The 18,039-nt window shown below is 28.9% G+C and overlaps 1 protein-coding gene across 9 annotated transcripts in view; it reads left to right on the plus strand.

The window, feature by feature from the left end:
- The window catches only part of LOC143258558 (CTP synthase 1-like), a 48,598-nt gene extending 31,611 nt beyond the window's left edge, over positions 1–16,987 (plus strand). For all 9 annotated transcript variants that reach the window (XM_076517693.1, XM_076517697.1, XM_076517690.1 and 6 more), the window contains 7 exons: positions 2,061–2,348; positions 2,900–2,988; positions 4,178–4,272; positions 4,780–4,886; positions 8,512–8,608; positions 11,330–11,482; positions 15,949–16,987. In XM_076517693.1, coding sequence (XP_076373808.1) covers positions 2,061–2,348; positions 2,900–2,988; positions 4,178–4,272; positions 4,780–4,886; positions 8,512–8,608; positions 11,330–11,482; positions 15,949–16,187 — 1,068 coding nt within the window. In that variant the 3' untranslated portion in view covers positions 16,188–16,987. The remainder of the gene's footprint in view (positions 1–2,060; positions 2,349–2,899; positions 2,989–4,177; positions 4,273–4,779; positions 4,887–8,511; positions 8,609–11,329; positions 11,483–15,948) is intronic.
- The last annotated feature ends 1,052 nt before the right edge of the window (positions 16,988–18,039 follow it).

Here is an 18,039-nt window from a genome sequence, read left to right on the forward strand (position 1 = left end):
ATGACTATGTTTAGAGTTTAGAATCAAATTGTAGATTATAATTCAAACTTTAATGTTATATATCAGTTAATTTCTTAATTTAAAAATATATATTAAAAGAACAATCTAAGTATAGATTTTAATCAGTCATGGTATGTTGAATGCAGCACTGTTTACAGTTAGATGTTTGTGATGTCAGAATACTAAGCCTGTAGTTTTGTACAAATTAAGAACTCAAACTACTAATATTATCAAGCTAGAATATAAAAGAACCTCATATATTTTTATTTTGCTGAGATGCAGCTTAGGTACTGAATCAAATACAGTGGTCCTTTTAACTTTAAATTTTTGGAAATGTTTCCTTATATACACTTATTTTAATATATTGCAGGTGAATAACCAAGCAACAGCTTAGAATGTCCTCAGAGTGGTTTTCATCTGTTGTTCTATATTTAAAGAAAAATATGTTTAATCATTTCTTTCTAAATAACAATAATCTATATACATATATAATGTATAATAATTGAAATGTGACTATATATTACAAAATACACGATGGTTACAGGTTAGCCAAGTAACAGACCCCTACATAGTTAGAAATTAAAAAATAACTTACAATATAAAGTCTTACTGAGAACAAATATTTCAAATGTATTTAGGAGATTCTAGAGGTTATGCAAGTATTTGAGATTTTGAGGATGAAGATTTTTTTAAAATCATAACATGAAATCACTTAGATGAGTACTAAAATTCTTATTTTTATAAACAAATCTTTAGTAAAGATATTCCATTGTAATCTTTACTAAACGGCTATCAAATTTTGTGAAGATACATATGCTGTATCAAAATTTATAGTGCAAATACTTAACATACAAATATATGGACAAGCTTGTGTATTTTATACTGAGCCCATAGTGAAAGGGTTAATTGAGGAATATCTTGTGCAGCAACAAACAACACAGCACATTGTACAGCTTTGTTTTAAAGTAAAGAAGTGAATAGATGTAGTTTATATTTTTTACCTTCAGGTTATCATTTACTGTTGTATATTATTACTAGTCATGCTGTTGGTGCATTCAAAATTAGTATTGTACTATCCATTAATATCCCAATCATCTTAATTTATTGAAATCTTACTGTTATTTTAAAGGTTTGGAAAGCTCTTGAATTTCTTGTGTTTAAATTTTTACAAGGTCTATAACCTATTTTCTCTTTTGCTATTTAGAATTGTGTTTACAATCATAGTATTTTATTTTGATCTCTTATACATTACAAACTATGGTGTCTGTCTCCTGTTTGAAAAGTTGCATACACAGGCAAACCTCAACATTTGCTTATGAAATGATGGGTGAACAGAATAATGTTGATACTAAACTTTTATCATTGTACCTGGTATTTTCTCCCATTTTATTTATGCTTACAGTTGTGCTAAATAGAACTGGAATCTAGTGCACTTCTAGACTCCTGGAAGTTTGGAACTATATTGTTCTTTGAGTCCTAAATCTAAGTTTCTTTCCAAGATTTTAATGGCAGGTTCAGCACTTTTTTGTTTTTTCAGAACATTATTAATTTTGAGCCATTTTATTTTTCAACTGATCAGTGCACATATTTAGACTCAGGTGGGCAGTATACTGTCAAGTGATCGTTAATATCATGCGATCATTAGCATGCACTCATTGCTTTGAACATAAATATTCATCTTCTGGTACAAACAGTTATGAAATTAAGCACATCTGGCTCCTGAATTTTGGAGCTGACTGCTAGATTTGAAAATATTTGTCTAGGCATGACTTAAAGAATAAAAGTATAGATTTATCATATGTTGTCGTTGAATGGCACTTAGCATGACTGAAATGCCCAACGTTTACAGTGGGCAGTATAAGTAGCTCAGAGCTTTGGCTCTTTATAAAACCAACAGTGCAATGCAGTTAACATTTTTAAAATCCAAAATAACTTAAATTGATAAACTTTTCTTGTGAGGAAAAGTACTTTTGCTTGTATCAGATATTTCATTTTTTGAATTTTACAGTGATATAATAAGGTGATTAAGAAAACTTAATTCCTCATACTTACTTTACCAGGTAATATGTATGCATGATGTTCCATCAATCTACCATGTTCCATTGCTTATGCATGATCAGGGGATCACAGAGCTCTTCATTGAAAGGTTACAACTGAATCTCCCTTCCAAGCGACCTCGGAGGTTCCTGTCTAAGTGGCAGGATTTAGTAGACAGGTTTGATCATTTAGTGAAAGAGGTAACCATAGCACTTGTTGGCAAGTACACTCAACTTGAAGATTCCTATGCTTCAGTAACCAAAGCACTTCAGCATGCTTCACTAGCATGCAACTATAAGTTAAACATTAAGGTAAGAGTAGCATGAAACTTTTCATGCATTATGCCTCACTACTATGTAGCTTGGTTAAACAGTAATGAAAGTACCATCAAGACTTTTATGTCAGTGCATCATATGAAATAACATGAGTTATGATTGAAGGAGTATCAAACCAAACATTAGTTCTGAAAATTAAGAAAAATTGTGTGAAAGATAATTTTGTTAGTTTTTATTTAAAAAATCCATATTATTATTGTATATAAGGTTAACTTTGGATGCTAAAGAGAGTTTTATGATTCCATGAAGTAGTGAAACATTCTTAACTAGTCATATTTAGAATTTTCTGTTGAAACAGGATCCAGCTTTCTTAGTATTAATTATATTTACTATTGAAAATTTGACAGTGACCAAGTAAAGTTCTCAAAGGATTCTTTAATGTTTTGGAAGGATTAATTAAGAATGTTTTCACTTCAATGAGTAGTTCCATGACACTAGTTAGTGGAAGAGGGGAGGGATTTATAAAATTATTCAAAGATATGCTAATCATAGTAACACTTGATTGAGCTATTTTATTTGTTTTATAGTACATTGAAGCTGCTGATTTAGAATTTCAAAGAAGGGATGAAAATCCAGTACAATTTCATGAGGCTTGGCAGCACCTGTGCAAGTCTGAGTAAGTATAATGTTCTTTACATATAAACTTTAGTTGATTCTGATTAAGTGTTACACTTGTTACTTACAAACATGACTGACCCAAAGTATCAGATTTATTACATACAAAGTTATGAGTAAGTATGAAACTGTAAAAGCTTTTAAATATTGGGCTTGATACACAGTTCAACTTTAAGTATTATATTCACCAAATATAATACTAAAATTCAAAGTTTGGTCAATTCAGTGAATGATGCAGATGGCTCATTGTACATCTTTACAGTAAAATAACTAAATATAATTACTGGAAGTTGTTAATCAAGAGTTAGAGAAGTGTTTTTAATGATAAGTGCTGTATACAATTTGATCTCAGATATAGTTTAAAACATTGAACACTGACTTAGTTATTTTCAGTAATTTTTTTAAACTTGTGATCATAAAGATTGGTAAAGATATGAGACCATTAGATGTGTTTTTCTTTAAGTTATGATTTCAGTAGATATTAGATCCAAATCACCAACTGACTCAACTCTCGATTAATACTCAGTTTACTTACAGGCTTAGTAAGTCAAGCAAAATAACAGTTGAATTATGGACAAGTGCAGTAAACGTATAGGAACAATCAAATGTATCGTAAAAGTGTAGGTGTTAAAAATTTATTTTTTTATTTTTGTGAAACCAGTTTTCAAACACAAGCAAACATACTTAAAATAAATGACATCTTTTTGTTGAATTTGAAAAAAAAATTTTTTAGTTTATTTCATGTTCATGTGGAATTTGTTTTTGCCAAAATTGTTCAAATAAATCACTGTTTTCAAATTAGGGTACCATTATCAAAAAATTACAAATAATCCCCTCGTTCACATGACCTACGTTTGCTGACAGTACATAATATGTAAGTGTGAAATAATACTTTGGTTTATACATACACAATCATACAAGACCTAAAGTACGTGATTATTAACTTGTGTAAGTTTATAAGAAAAAGTTAATAACAGTAGAATTAATTGCTTATATCTTAAATATCAAGTTAAAGTCCAAAACATCATATGTGTTTTTTTGTTGTTTTTTTTATACAGATACCACCTTTTAACACTTAGGTAATAGCTAAATTTCACCCTTTCTCTTTTGTAATTTCTGTTCTAATTTTACTTTGACTGTCTTTTCTTCATTATGTATACATGGTACAAGATAGTATTTTTTTTTTCTAGTGGTTTGTTGGTACCAGGAGGATTTGGAAATCGGGGAATTGAGGGGAAAATAACTGCAATTGAATGGGCAAGAAAGAACAAAAAACCTTTCTTAGGTATAGTCAAATTACAATGTGCTGTATCTGTAAATATATAAAGAACAAAAAGACTTTCTTAGGTATAGTCAAATTACAATATGCTGTATGTGTAAGTATATGAAGAAAAAACATTTGGGTTTGTAAAATTTTATCCATTTTAAAGGCAATTTTCCTATTTTAAAGTTGTAAAAATGATAGCAGTGTTAATGTAATAACTGTTTAGATTCATCTTTTAATGAGACTTCAACTACTGCTTTTTATGATTGTCCGTTCTGGAACAGACAAACAACTAATTTGTGTGTTTGTTGACACTTTTTAGGACAGACTTATAGTATTTGAGTTAAAACTCAAGGTATGGTATATAATTTTCTTATTTTACAATTTGTTAATAATGTCATTACAAATTTTATATAAAGTTAGTACTACAGTTCAAGCTAAATTAACAATTATGTGACCTTTTTAAAGAGTGGATTTTAAGTGTTTTTTTTCATGGCTTATGCACACTTTTTTATGTGTAATTCTCAGGTGTGTGTCTTGGTCTTCAGTGTGCTGTGATAGAGTTTGCTCGAAATACACTTTGCTGGAAAAATGCTAACTCAACTGAGGTTGATCCTGACACTCCTTACCCTGTGGTAGGCTATTACCTAATCTCTACCACACATTTGAAATAAAGATAAAAATAATCAGTTAATCCTATAACTCTCAGTGGAAATTTCTATTCAAAATAAGATTGCTTTAAAACATGTTGTTTAGTAGTTGTGTTTTTAACGTTATGTTATCCAGAAAGAAGAAAAATAAGTGTGGCTCAGATTTATAGTTTATCTTATTTTTTATGTTATATATAAATATATATGAACTTGTAAGGCTATTTGAAACCTGAATAATTTGTATGGATTTTAAACTGTTTAATTACAAGTAGTTGGGTAGAATCCATCCAGCTCGCAACCACGAAGGTATCCATGAGAATAATTATACTATGGTTTTTGATAATATGTGCATATGTATATAAAATTTTGCAGGATATTAGTAAATATTACAAGGCTTTCATACACAAAATGTCAGGTTTTAAATTGAGTATTAAAATATTCTAATTTTTTTTCTTTCAGAATGGTGACTTGGCAACATGTAGAGTAATTTTCATTTTAAGATTAAATATACCTCTTTGCATAAGAAAATTTTCAAATTTCATATTTGAAATCTACCTTCCAAGTAATTATCAAATGTTTTTTGAGGAAAAAACTATCAAATTGGAATCTCTGTACATGTCATGAAATGTAAATCATGCTATTTTCTCTCTAAAATGACTTCAAAGTATAACTCAAGCACAAATGTTTAAATAGCTTAAACATCCAAATATTATAGATTTATGTATGTTTATTATTTTTATTGTATTAATCTTTCAGCCATTGGTAGCTAAGATAGTAGTTATTGTGATGTAACCCCCATGCAGTCATATTACTATATCTAAGAATATAAAATTAACCTTTAGTCTTTACAAAGTGAATTGTCTTAGCTGTGTACTAGTGTTTATTAAAATAGAATCACATTTCAATTATAATATGTTATATATGTATGTGTGTGTTTGTGTGTGTGTGTGTGTGTATATATATATGTACCTTACTATTTAGGAATAAGATTTTAAACTTATTTTTCTTAAAATCCAGAACAGTAAATAAAAAAGTAAAGCAAACAGTTATATTTTCTGGTTATTGTTTGTCAAAGATTGCTAAGCCTTAAAACGTTTTGCACATGGAGAATGTGAAATGAAATATTTCAGGTTTTATATAAACATTTGAATAATCAAAAAATAATAAATCACCATGTCAATACCATAGGAATCCATTATAATATATTAAGTTTAGTACAAGAGCTGTATGTAGGGGAGAAGAAAAAATTTATAACAGGCTAAAGCCTCAACTTATCAGCACAAAGGCTTGTCTTGAAAGAAAGAAATGTTGCTGTTATTTTTAAGAATGACTGGGAAAATCACTTGTGGGACATTGAACTTTTGAACGGATATTCATATCATATATATAATTAAGTATATCAAAAGAACTGTTACCAAAGAAATCAAAGTAGGTAAGCATATAGAAAAGATTAGAGGTTTTTATTTTCTAGCTGTCGAATATCAGCAATTTGAGTTCCTAATTTGTACAAAAATCAGTGTTTAGGTATATATTTTTTTTTAATATTTCCTTATAAATTAAGAAACTAAATAATGTACAATATGAAAATAACATGACATAAATTCATAAAATAGTGATTAAATAAAATTTTGAATGAGTCAATAAATGAAACATGACTTTTGACCTGTGACATGTAACAATATCATTAAGCTCCTTTCCTTGCAAGTGAGAGGGTTTTACTGAGTTACATTCAAAATTTAATTAAGTAACTTTACTACTAACATATTCTGATGAAACTAGCATTATTATCTGCAGAATATTTCAGTTATATATTATATACAGGGTGTTCAGAAAGTCACTGTGCACTTGTATATTTATTAACAGACATGTTTCAATATAGAATACAGGAGGTAAATATGAATGACAGTTATAAACAATGTTGAAAGTGATCCCCATTGGTATCAATACAGGCTTGGATTCTTCTTATTTTGTTTCTAAACACAGCTATCAGTTGCTGGCTTGAAATAGACTGAATGAATGCTGTTATAAAACTGCGCAGTGACTTTTCGAACACCCTGTAGTTTTAAATTTCATTTAAAAATAAACCTTTAAATAAAATTACTTAAACCTCAGTTTTGTTGTCACTTGATGCATGAACAGCTTCAAATCTTAAAGTTTTGTCTGTGTTAGTTCAGTATTATTTGATGAACAGGGTACATTTGTACCAAGACTGGATCTACTTTTGTAGCACTTTCTGTCCATTTTTTAGCTCAAATTTCATCAGGTCAACTGGTCATCATTAAAAAAATCACTTGTTAATAATAGCTGTGCCCACCTCTTTATTTGGGCATGTTAATTCAAACATGTATTTATTTGATTGACATGTTTACAACCAATAAAGCTCATTTTAAACTATAATTTCCAAATTTTTTAATTAAAACTGGCACACTATTTATTACTAAGTATGTCAAACAGTCAAAGCATTGTTTGTTGGTTTTGCTTTTGCTAGCATTTAGTGTAGAGACAGTTAAGTTGTATTTAGATTTTACCTTTTTATTTTAGTCAATTGTATTATTTATTGTTTAAAAATTATATTTAAAGGATTTAATTTTTTAATATAATTCAAACTTCACTTTGGTTTTTGAAGTTAAATTTACTGAGCAACTAAAAAAAAAACATTTTCTGAAGGCTTCAATATTTACCAAAACTACTGTAATATGCTCTGAAGACACCCATTGGATTATTTTGTAAAGAACCAAAAAGAAAGGAAAACATTAAATATATCTAAATTACAAAGGTAAAAGCCTGAAATTACAAAAGAAATAACTCTATGTAACACAAATTTTGTTCCTGTATAGTATGTGTTATTTCTTAATTGCTTATGATGTAAAAGTGCTTTTGTGACCTGGATAATGAAATTTAGAAATTAACCTATTTTCTATGTAAAAATGGCAAACTTGCACATTTTCATTTACATAAGGTCTGAATAAAACAAAATATGAATCAAGATTTACATGTATTTATACTAAAGTTATACAAAAATGTTTAGAAGTGAGTAGTTTTTCGAGATTTGTGATTGTAATTTAAATCACTTTCATGTATCAGCCCCCAAATATAGTCTCCCATCATGTTTTTGTTATATGCTCCCAGGTCACAAAAGCAAAGATTGAAGAGAAAAGTGGGTCTTTTCCATTCATTTTAGACATAAACAATTGGGAAATAACACTTTCTGCCCACGAACAAGAAAAAGTACAAATTGTGTTACACAGTGTAATCAAAAAAAGGATATTTTAAAATTTTATCATGAATAGTTAAAAGGAGTATACATATTTGTATTTCTTAATTTTAAACATTTTATTTTATTGTATTTTCATGATAATAGTTATTGATATGATAGAGAAAAATATAAATACTGTAAAAAATGGATAATTTATGAAGTTCTAAAGGTTGTGCATATAAATTGCGAAAACTCTGATAAAAAAATATTTTTGTACTGAACATGAAAATCACCTTAATGAGTATTATTTACCTGCTGCATTTATTGTATTAAATATCATACTAGTAAAACAATGTTCTCAAAAAGTTTGTTGTTTTTGAGACATATTTTCCATCAGTGGTATTTATTAATTAGGTTATTGACATGCCAGAACACAATCCAGGTCATATGGGAGGAACCATGCGTCTTGGTAAACGTCAGACAGTTTTTAAGAGTGAAAACAGTATATTGTGTAAGTTTCAATTTGCTACTACATTTCAACTTAACTCTTTCAGTACAGGGTTGGTTCTTGAGACCAACCTCATTACCATTTTATACTTGCTGTAGTTTTCATTCTATTACTTTTGAATTAGGAGGCACATGTTCACAAAATTTGGCAGATTATCAGCAAACATTGCATTGTTTTCATGGCTAAATATCAGATTATTTTATTATTAAGTCTTAAGGTTTGTTAAATAATGTTTTTCTCATGCCTTTTTTTTTATTTTTGTATGTTGCCCATCCAACAAGCAAAGTAGTTTTCAAATTCACATGCTAAATTCTTATTATGTTTGAATATTTTTATCAAACGCTTCTTAAGAAAAAACTGTTTTGTTGTTTTCCTTACCAAATCTCTGTATGGGTTCAGTCTATTTGACTGATTTCATAACCACCATATAAAATTAGGGAAACAATATAAATTATGCCTGTTTTGTTTTTGAATTACTACAGATAATAAAACAAAAGCAGATGTTTAGACTAAATAGGTTAAATTGCATACCATTATACACTTGTATATATTTATTAATTTTATAACATTGACCTTTCAGTCGTGGTTGGGTAACAGTACAGAAATTACAATGGCATTGTGCACGTGCACTCATGTTACTCTATCCAATAATATAAAAGTAACTTTTTTTACAAATTGGCTTATCTTGGCTGTGTTTAGTGGACAAGTACTTGGTAAAATATGGTTACATTTCAATTATTATAAATTGTATATGTATAGCTAGTATGTGGGCCAGTATTTGGTAAAATATGGTTACGTTTCAATTATAAATTGTATATGTATATAGATTATTTACAAACTGGTTCTTAAACTTATTTTTCTTAGGACAAAGAACAGTAAATAAACAGATAAAACACAATTATCTCTTCTGGTTGTTACCTTTGTACTTGTTGCTGCTTGCTAAGACTAGAGAAATTGAGCATGTAGAGAATCTGAAACAAAACTTCTTTTTTAGGTTTTATGTACACAAACAAGTAACCAAACAATCATTAATAATTTCATTTATACCATAGAATTCCATTATAATTTATCAAATTTCATAACTAATCTGTATTTGAATCTAAAAAATTACAAAATTATTAAGAGATTAAAACCCCAATTAACCAGCTTAAAAGTTTGTCTCAAAAGAAAGCCATTATATTTGAAAATGGTTGGAAAAAAATCACCAAAAAGGCATTCTGAGCTTCCAGTTGGTTATCCACATGTTTTATATAGAAGTAGGGACTGTTTTTAAAAATGGAAAGAGGGGAATTGGAGCCACTGTGTTTGTTTTACTAAATATAATGATTGCTCAAGAAATAGAAAAGATGAACAATTTCTATTTTATATTCTAGCTTGTAAATGTTGATAATTTACGTTTTTAATTCATACAAAATTATAGACTTCATTTGACATTCCAAACATATAATATGAATCAGTGCTGCATTCAGTGTACCATACGAGTCACTAAAGTCTATATTTAGATGTTTTCTTTTAATATTTACTTTTAAATAAAGAAATTAAATATATAACATGAAAATTTGAATTATAATCTACATTTTGATATGAAACTTAGGGAGATAAATTCATAAAATAGTACTTCAATAAAATTTTGAATACAAGTCTACAAATGCAATGACATGTCTGGAAAGAGTTAAGAAGAAAGTGAAATAAGTTGATTTATTACCTTTCATATAAATACAAACTACATATAATAGAAGGTTGTGCCTCCTAAGTTGTGAAATTTATGATTTTCACAACCCCAATAAAAGAAATTTTGAAATCACATTTCAACTATAATTAAAAATGAGACAACCTGACTGGAAATGGCTAATGTGTAATCCCACAACTATAAATTACAGGTTTGTTATATATTTAGTTTTTGTGCTCTTGACACAAAGTTTTGTTTCTTTTGAGTAAAATATCTTGTAGACTTGTGTAACAATACAATTATAAAACTTTTTTAACACACTTAAAAGATATTTAACCCCAATATATTTAGTAATTTGAAATAAAAAGAAGGGAAAGAAACATGTTTTTCATCATGTCTTTGTATTGAGTTTCTTCTGTATCGTATAAGCTTTAGTACGTTACTAACTTTTAATAGAAGTAGTACACTGAATTTGTACATTTCAGATACCTTTGTTGCTTGAGTTAAAACTGATTGTAATTGCAGTAACAGACAGTGCATTGAATTTAGAAAGAAACAAAAGAGTAATATTAGATTACAGGTCTTCGCAACGTGGTAATTATATATTTTAAAAAATCTTCAACTGTGCTAAATCATATTAAGTTTAAACATATGATTTGTGTAACTTTAAAATGTTTCTTAAAAATAAATTTTAATTTATAACAGCATTACTTTTAAAGTACTTCATAAAATAATGTCTTATTTGAACATTTTGATAATTTTATTTTCGTTAAGAATCATGGTAGTAAGAAACTTACATTTTTAAAACTCATAAATTCAGTCTCAAATTCCTTGTTCTTTTCCCTTCCAGACTATAACATTATCTTTGTCTTGGCTTATGTGATGACACAGAACCTTAATAGCTGCTGGGGACTCATTGAGTGGTAATATTACCCTCCAAATGATTAAAGGGAAAAATATCTTGTTTATTTAATCAGTAACTGAGTTTTTAAGAACTGAAGAGTTATTCAAGAGATCGTAATTTCTAAAAGGTTTTTCATGATTTTGTTGCATAGACCGGTTATATAAAGATGAACAATACATTGATGAGAGACACCGTCATCGTTATGAAGTGAACCCTGCTTTTGTGCCGGATTTAGAAGCATCGGGAATGAAATTCGTTGGTCAAGATCTAAATGGAGAGAGAATGGAAATTATGGAGCTACAAGGTAAAGATGGAAAGCCAATCTCTGGTGTGCAAATTTAGTTCTTAGTTGCACATTCAACAATTTAATGTAACCTAGATTATTCTTTTTTCCATGTAAATCATTACATTTCTGCAAAGTATTACACTGCCATTAGCTAAACTCGCACAAAATTATGGTTTTGCTACAACATTTATGGATAAATTTAACAAATAATTATTGATAAAATGTATCAATATCCATCGCTTTTTTGATTTGGCAAAGTTCATTTAAATAGGTGGTTTGTACATTACTTTTGTATGTTGTAAAAGCATTATATTGAAAACTTATTGGTAAATGATTTTTCATGTAGATTTATCTCCACAATGAGATAATTTATGGTAATTTATGTATCGGCTTTTTAAGTTAAAGTAGCTATTTCTTGTATCAAAAGAAAATGCATATTTATTATAAGATTGGATAGCTGAACATGAATCCACAAGTGTGAAGTAGAGGTTGATCAGAACAGGAAGCATGATTATAATTAATTACCACAAAAATCTTCTTTTGCAGTGTGTACCAGTTTACAATAATTTTTCTAGTGATAATCTTCACATTGGGGTCCTGTGTATAAACTATTACAATCAAGAGAACATCAGTGTTTAAACTACAGTCATGTTAAGTTAGTGCTCCAAAACAGAGATGCATAGTAGTGTCATAATAATTAAAATTTGATGTTTGTTTGTAGAAGATTGCAATGAATGTTCTATTTATTTTGTGATCTATCGGTAAGTTGTTAGTTTAAACAAAATAATGATTTTTGTGAAGCAAATTACAATATGGCTATTTGTATAATGGTTGATGGCTTATAAAATTATAAAATATATTTATTGTACATGCAGTTGCTTGTCATTATTTAGTTGCATATCAATACTAGTTTATCCCTATGTCATGGGCTCAGCTAACCCTGTATTGGGGAGAAAATGTTGACAGTAATTTCAAATTTACAAAGTATATCTCTACCAAATGTGGCAAGCATTTAGTAAAATATACAGATTTGTTATACCTGAAAAGTTTGAACTTCAAAGGTTTTTATACTCAAAATGTGTCTTTAAACTGACATCAGTCTGACTCAAAATCTGAATGCAAGGTGATGTTTATCTGACAAATTAAGATATTTTTGTATACCATATTTTCATATCTGAAATTCATATCTACATTGTTTTTCTGATACTTGTTAACTATAAATAGTTGTTAACTTAGTAACATATGGTAAAATTAATAGTTTAACAATAAATACATAATACCATGATGAATAGCACTTTGTAAAAGGTCATGACATGTATACTTTTATTCCATCTGTGCACATAGAGATGTGCATGGCCACTCATATGCCCATTATATTCAAGTGACTGAATTGACTATTTGGATATCTTGGTAAACCAGAATCACTGCTTTGTTACGAGCATAGTTTGGGTAAAAAAGAATTTCACTCTATGTATGTGACAGTAAAAATAATAAATTACAGTAATTTATAATAATTAGGTTAAATCATAAAGTGAATAATTTGTATTTTTTAGAATGTTGTTAAAGGATTGTTTTTCACCTTATGTACATTCAACATTCAGTATACTATTGTCATTGTGGTCAAGTGCATCCCTGATTATTTTTGCCACCTGAATGTAAATCATGTTACTGCAAACTACTAATTTCTTTTAGAAAATATTCTATTAATTGGAAACTTTGATTTTTAGCATAATTTTCAAAAGTTGATTACCTTATTTCCATGCACCTCAATATAATAAAAAAAAGTCACTTTATTTTTTTATTAAGCTTTTTTATAAACTCACTAAAATTTGCTGCCTCCACAACATCCAAAGATCAAATGTCATGTTAGAGAAACAAAACTGTCTTAGCTAAAGATTGCTCCAACTCTGCCAAAAGTTATATTTTGTGTCTTTTTGTCCTACTGTTTTCACTGTTACATATGAAAAGAGATAATGCATTGAGACTCAATTCTCTTTACAATTTGAAACACCTTAATCAGAGTTAGGGAAATCTGAAAAAGGTTTACTAGAGTGATGCCTAGGATTGTCATATGGGAAGAGGTTGAAATTTTTCAAGTTTTATCTGAATCCTTTCCAACAATTCAGTGTTCCTCATAAGATAAAGAAGCTCTCAAGACTGAACACATTTCTTCAAATGTGACCTAACTAGCAATCTGTACAGTGAAATTATAACCTCATTTAGACTTGTGTTGAATATTTCTGTAGATACAACCTAAAATCTTGTTTGTCCTACCACTACCAACAGTGGAGTGTTTTTGGATAGCTTAAGATACTGATCTTGGGATTTATTGTTGTTGGTATAAGTATGTGTCTATAATTTTTTCTTCAGTTTTTTTTAGGAAATTTGTTGATGTTGATGAAGTGTTGTTTTATTTGGTTGATTTTATTGTTAATTTTATCGGGTGGGCATAGTTTTGTGGCTATGTTATTTGGTTTCTTAATATGTTAGTTTTTATTTCGTGTGCCAAGATACAACAAACTACCAAAACCTTATACTGCTGCATACCATATATTCCCAACATCAGCGAAAAATTAACCAACATTTGTAAAATCTTTATAAAAAAAATACAACATTCCAGTAAACACCAAATTTATTCAAAAACTATGTACAAAACTAATATCCATACCATGTAAAAACAACACTGACAAACACAACACCAACATAATTTATAAACTACAATGCAACAACTGTCCTGACTTCTGTATTGCAGAAACAAGCAGAAAAATGGAAACTAGATTCAAAGAACACAAAAAAACACCATGTTTTTTAACATTGCATAACAAAGAAACACAACATAACCACAGAAAACACCCAAATATTAAGTAGGGAAACAAATATAAAATAAAAGCAAAATCAAATAAGCTCTACTTATACAGCAACTAAAACCAAAATTAAACCAGTACAAAGTAACACTTTTATACCTATACTAATTAATAACTTAACATCCATCTGCAACGTCCCCTACAATCAGGTACCCATTTATACTCTCGTCCCTAAGACATGACTGGTAACGGTCACATTGAAACTCTCTTTTTCTTAACCTGAAGGTGACCTAGGAAGGTTGAAATGTTTTCTCCTTTTTGATAAAAATGTTAATACCCATACCAGCCATTCTGAGATACATTTTTGTTTCAAGTGGGTTTCTTGTCATCAAGAACTCTCTGCTTTCTTCAATCATGCCACTTTTCTATCCAATTAGTTAACTTATCCCCTGCAACAATAGAGAATTTTTTTAACAAGCCTTTTATGTTGCAACTTGTCAAATGCTTTCTTAAAATCCAGATTCACTAAATCTGCACTCTTACTCTCATCTACATAAGCATTTACATTTTCAAAGAACGTTAAAAGATTTGTATGGCAAGATTTTTTTTTTAATGAAACCATATTGTCTATCCAATAAAATTCTAAACTTTGTAACAATGATGTTGCAAAGCATCTTTTTTCATACTTTTCCAAACTTTTCACACAACTGATGTTAGAATAATGTGTTTATAATTACCAAGAAAAGGGGAGTTATATTAGTTGACTTCCATTCCTCTAGTACCTGCCCACTATTCAAGAACTGACAAAAAAAAAAGTAGAAAGTGGCTCTTTAATTTCCTTCAAAACCTTTGGAAAAAAATATCTGGCCCAAGTGCTTCATCTTTTTTTTTAAACTTTCCAATTTTATTGTTAACCAGCTCAAAATTAACATAGTCATCTTATTTCTGTCTAGCAATTGTTCAATATTTGGAATACTGCTAAAAATATTCTAATACAAGTCAGGCATGTTCACTTTTATTTCATGTACTGTTTCTAACTAAAGAAAATTTAGAATAATGAATAGTTTTATATCAGGTGGTCGGAAACCATTCACAACTCTTCTCATAGAGTAATGAATAGAAGGGAAGTATTTCTAAAGCTCCCTCATGAAAAAACAAAACACTTTCTGTTGCATTGGGTTCACTTTTTAATATATGTATATATGAATGTTCAAATATTGTCAAGTTATTTACATTTTTTTCCAAGTGTATATGTAAATACAAAGACTTAAGTTTGATAATTAAAGCTTTTTTTTTAACTTAAAATTAGTCTGAGATTGTCATGCACATGTTTAATTTCCAAAGAAGTGCCAGGTAAACTGAGAATATATTTCTCATCATGCAGTATTGTTTATTTGAATTTCTGTATTTGTCATTTGTGAATATTAAAGAAAGAGGAAATTGGATGGAAAATAGGACAGAATTAAAATTACTTTTTTTTTTTCTTAAAATGATGATGTGGAAGCACATAATGTAACTAACCTGAGAAAGAAGTATTAGTATTTGTGGATTCTTTTCAATAAATCAGTAACATTGATGCTTGTTATTTAACAGGTTTCAATGTTAATGGTGAGCAAGATCTACGATAAATCCCTCTGCTTTTGAGCTAGCTTGAAATGTCTCCATTTGATTATTTTCTAGGTCATCCTTATTTTGTTGGTGTTCAGTTCCATCCTGAGTATATCTCAAATCCACTACGACCATCCCCACCATACTTAGGTCTCGTTCTTGCTTCTTGTGGTAAGTTAAATAATTACCTATCCAAGGGGTGTTGTCTTTCACCAAGACAAAATAGTGACGATGAGAGCTCTGATGAGGAGATCTCCACTGTCTCAAAGAAGATTTCTCAGACAACTCTTCAAGTACCTAAGGAACAGTAATAAATATTAGTGTTATTCTGATAGAATTCTTTAATCTATGAAGCCTTGCATTATTTGGTAAAGAGTTATTGGCATGTTTCTCTTATCTAGTGTTTTACAATATATTTACCTTATTTATGTTCTAAAATGTTTTTTACAACGTTTATTATTTAAATTTATATCATTTAAGGTATCTGTTTTTAAATTTAGCATTGTGAAAAAACATCATAGTACTTAATACCTATTTTCACACTCTTTATGCTGTATTTGATTTGAAAGGTTGGAGACTTAAAATTTAAAAATACATTTTGTAGTTTATAGCTGAATATTTTTGTTTACAAATAAGCAAACTATAATAATTTATTGTTCCCTTCTAAGTAATGCTGAACTGTAAGATATTAGGAAACGTTACATAAAATTTGATGTTTTATGTAGAAATTGAAATTTACAAAGTGTGATTTTTTAAAAAACAATTAGTGGAAACTTTTTCAAGCTTGACAGGCTATTGTTAATTGTTCTCCTTTTGAATGTGAAAGAATCAGTCTAGGGTTATATCATTAAAAACATAAATATATTTGCTAAAAAAAAAACTCCAGTTGGTAAATGAAACTGAGTTTTATTAGCAAATTGAGAGTAAACCTAACATGAACCTCACTTGTTGTTGAAGAATTGACTTGTTCCTGTGTTTTATTATTTTGAAAAATTATACTGTGGCAAATAATGTATCGATAATTAAGAAACCTTGTAAATGGTGCGTTGGTTCTATTTCTGTGTGTTGAATGTACTGAAACGAACATGGATTAAATGATTAGTTGTTTTGATATTGTGTTTTCAGTGAATATAATTCCTATGCAAAAGAATATTCTGGAAGCAACTTTCTTTGGGCGTTAAATCGTGTATTATCTTGTATAAAGTTTTTAAACTAATGTTATCTCATATTTAAAATATGTACTCGTTAAATAAACAGTTTGTCAGGTCAATGTATTTGTTTCCATAAATACAGTCGCCCTGACATTTGTTACTATAATAGTATTTTGATTTTAAAATTCATAGTAAAGGAAACAATCGTTTTAGGAACTTTTAAAGAAAACCTAACTCTATAATAATATATTTCATACATAAAGGTTTCTTAACAATTTGCTTCAAAAAACCGCATTTTTTTCTTATCTTTTGTTTTTCCCGAATACGTTTCATGAATTTATTATTTTACTTCTTCAGTACTTTGTCGTAACTGTTTTTATCTTATTAAATTGTATGGTGGGAAAATTTGAAAATCTTGCTATCTAATCAAAAACACCCTAGATGTGAAAAAAAAAGGTGCGACTTAAAGGAATGAAATCAAAATTGTCGACCAAAAGTGGTAGCTACACTTCTAACATTGATAAGAATGCTACAACAAATATCCATTCATTAGTTAGGTAAGCCGCGTATTTTGTTTTATGTACCATCATGCTCTAATTTAACTATGTAACCTAAGAACGAAGACGTTTATTTGAGAATGTGCAGGTATGGATCAAGATAGTTAAAAATGATGACCCGGGTGGAGTAATTGGTCCCTCAGGTTTCATGAAATTATTTATTTAAATACCTTCTAAAAACATAATTGCGCATACAGTATGCATATTTTAAAGTTAACAGGGTATTTAATGGAGTTTTCTAAAATGCCACGCACTCCATTGGCACAGCTGTGTCTTTGGACTTGTACTGCTAGAAACTGCGTTTCGAAATCAGTAGTAGGCATAGTACAGATAGCTTTTTGTGCATAAAAACAAATCTTAAAGACGGTAACTTGCGTCTGGCTTGACTTAGTGATACCTAATATTAGATTCAACTAAAAAAAGGTGTAGGTACTGTCCTAAAAATAGTGTTGAAT

Source organism: Tachypleus tridentatus, chromosome 8 (genome assembly GCF_004210375.1).
Source record: "Tachypleus tridentatus isolate NWPU-2018 chromosome 8, ASM421037v1, whole genome shotgun sequence".
In the NCBI taxonomy this organism is placed as follows: domain Eukaryota; kingdom Metazoa; phylum Arthropoda; class Merostomata; order Xiphosura; family Limulidae; genus Tachypleus; species Tachypleus tridentatus.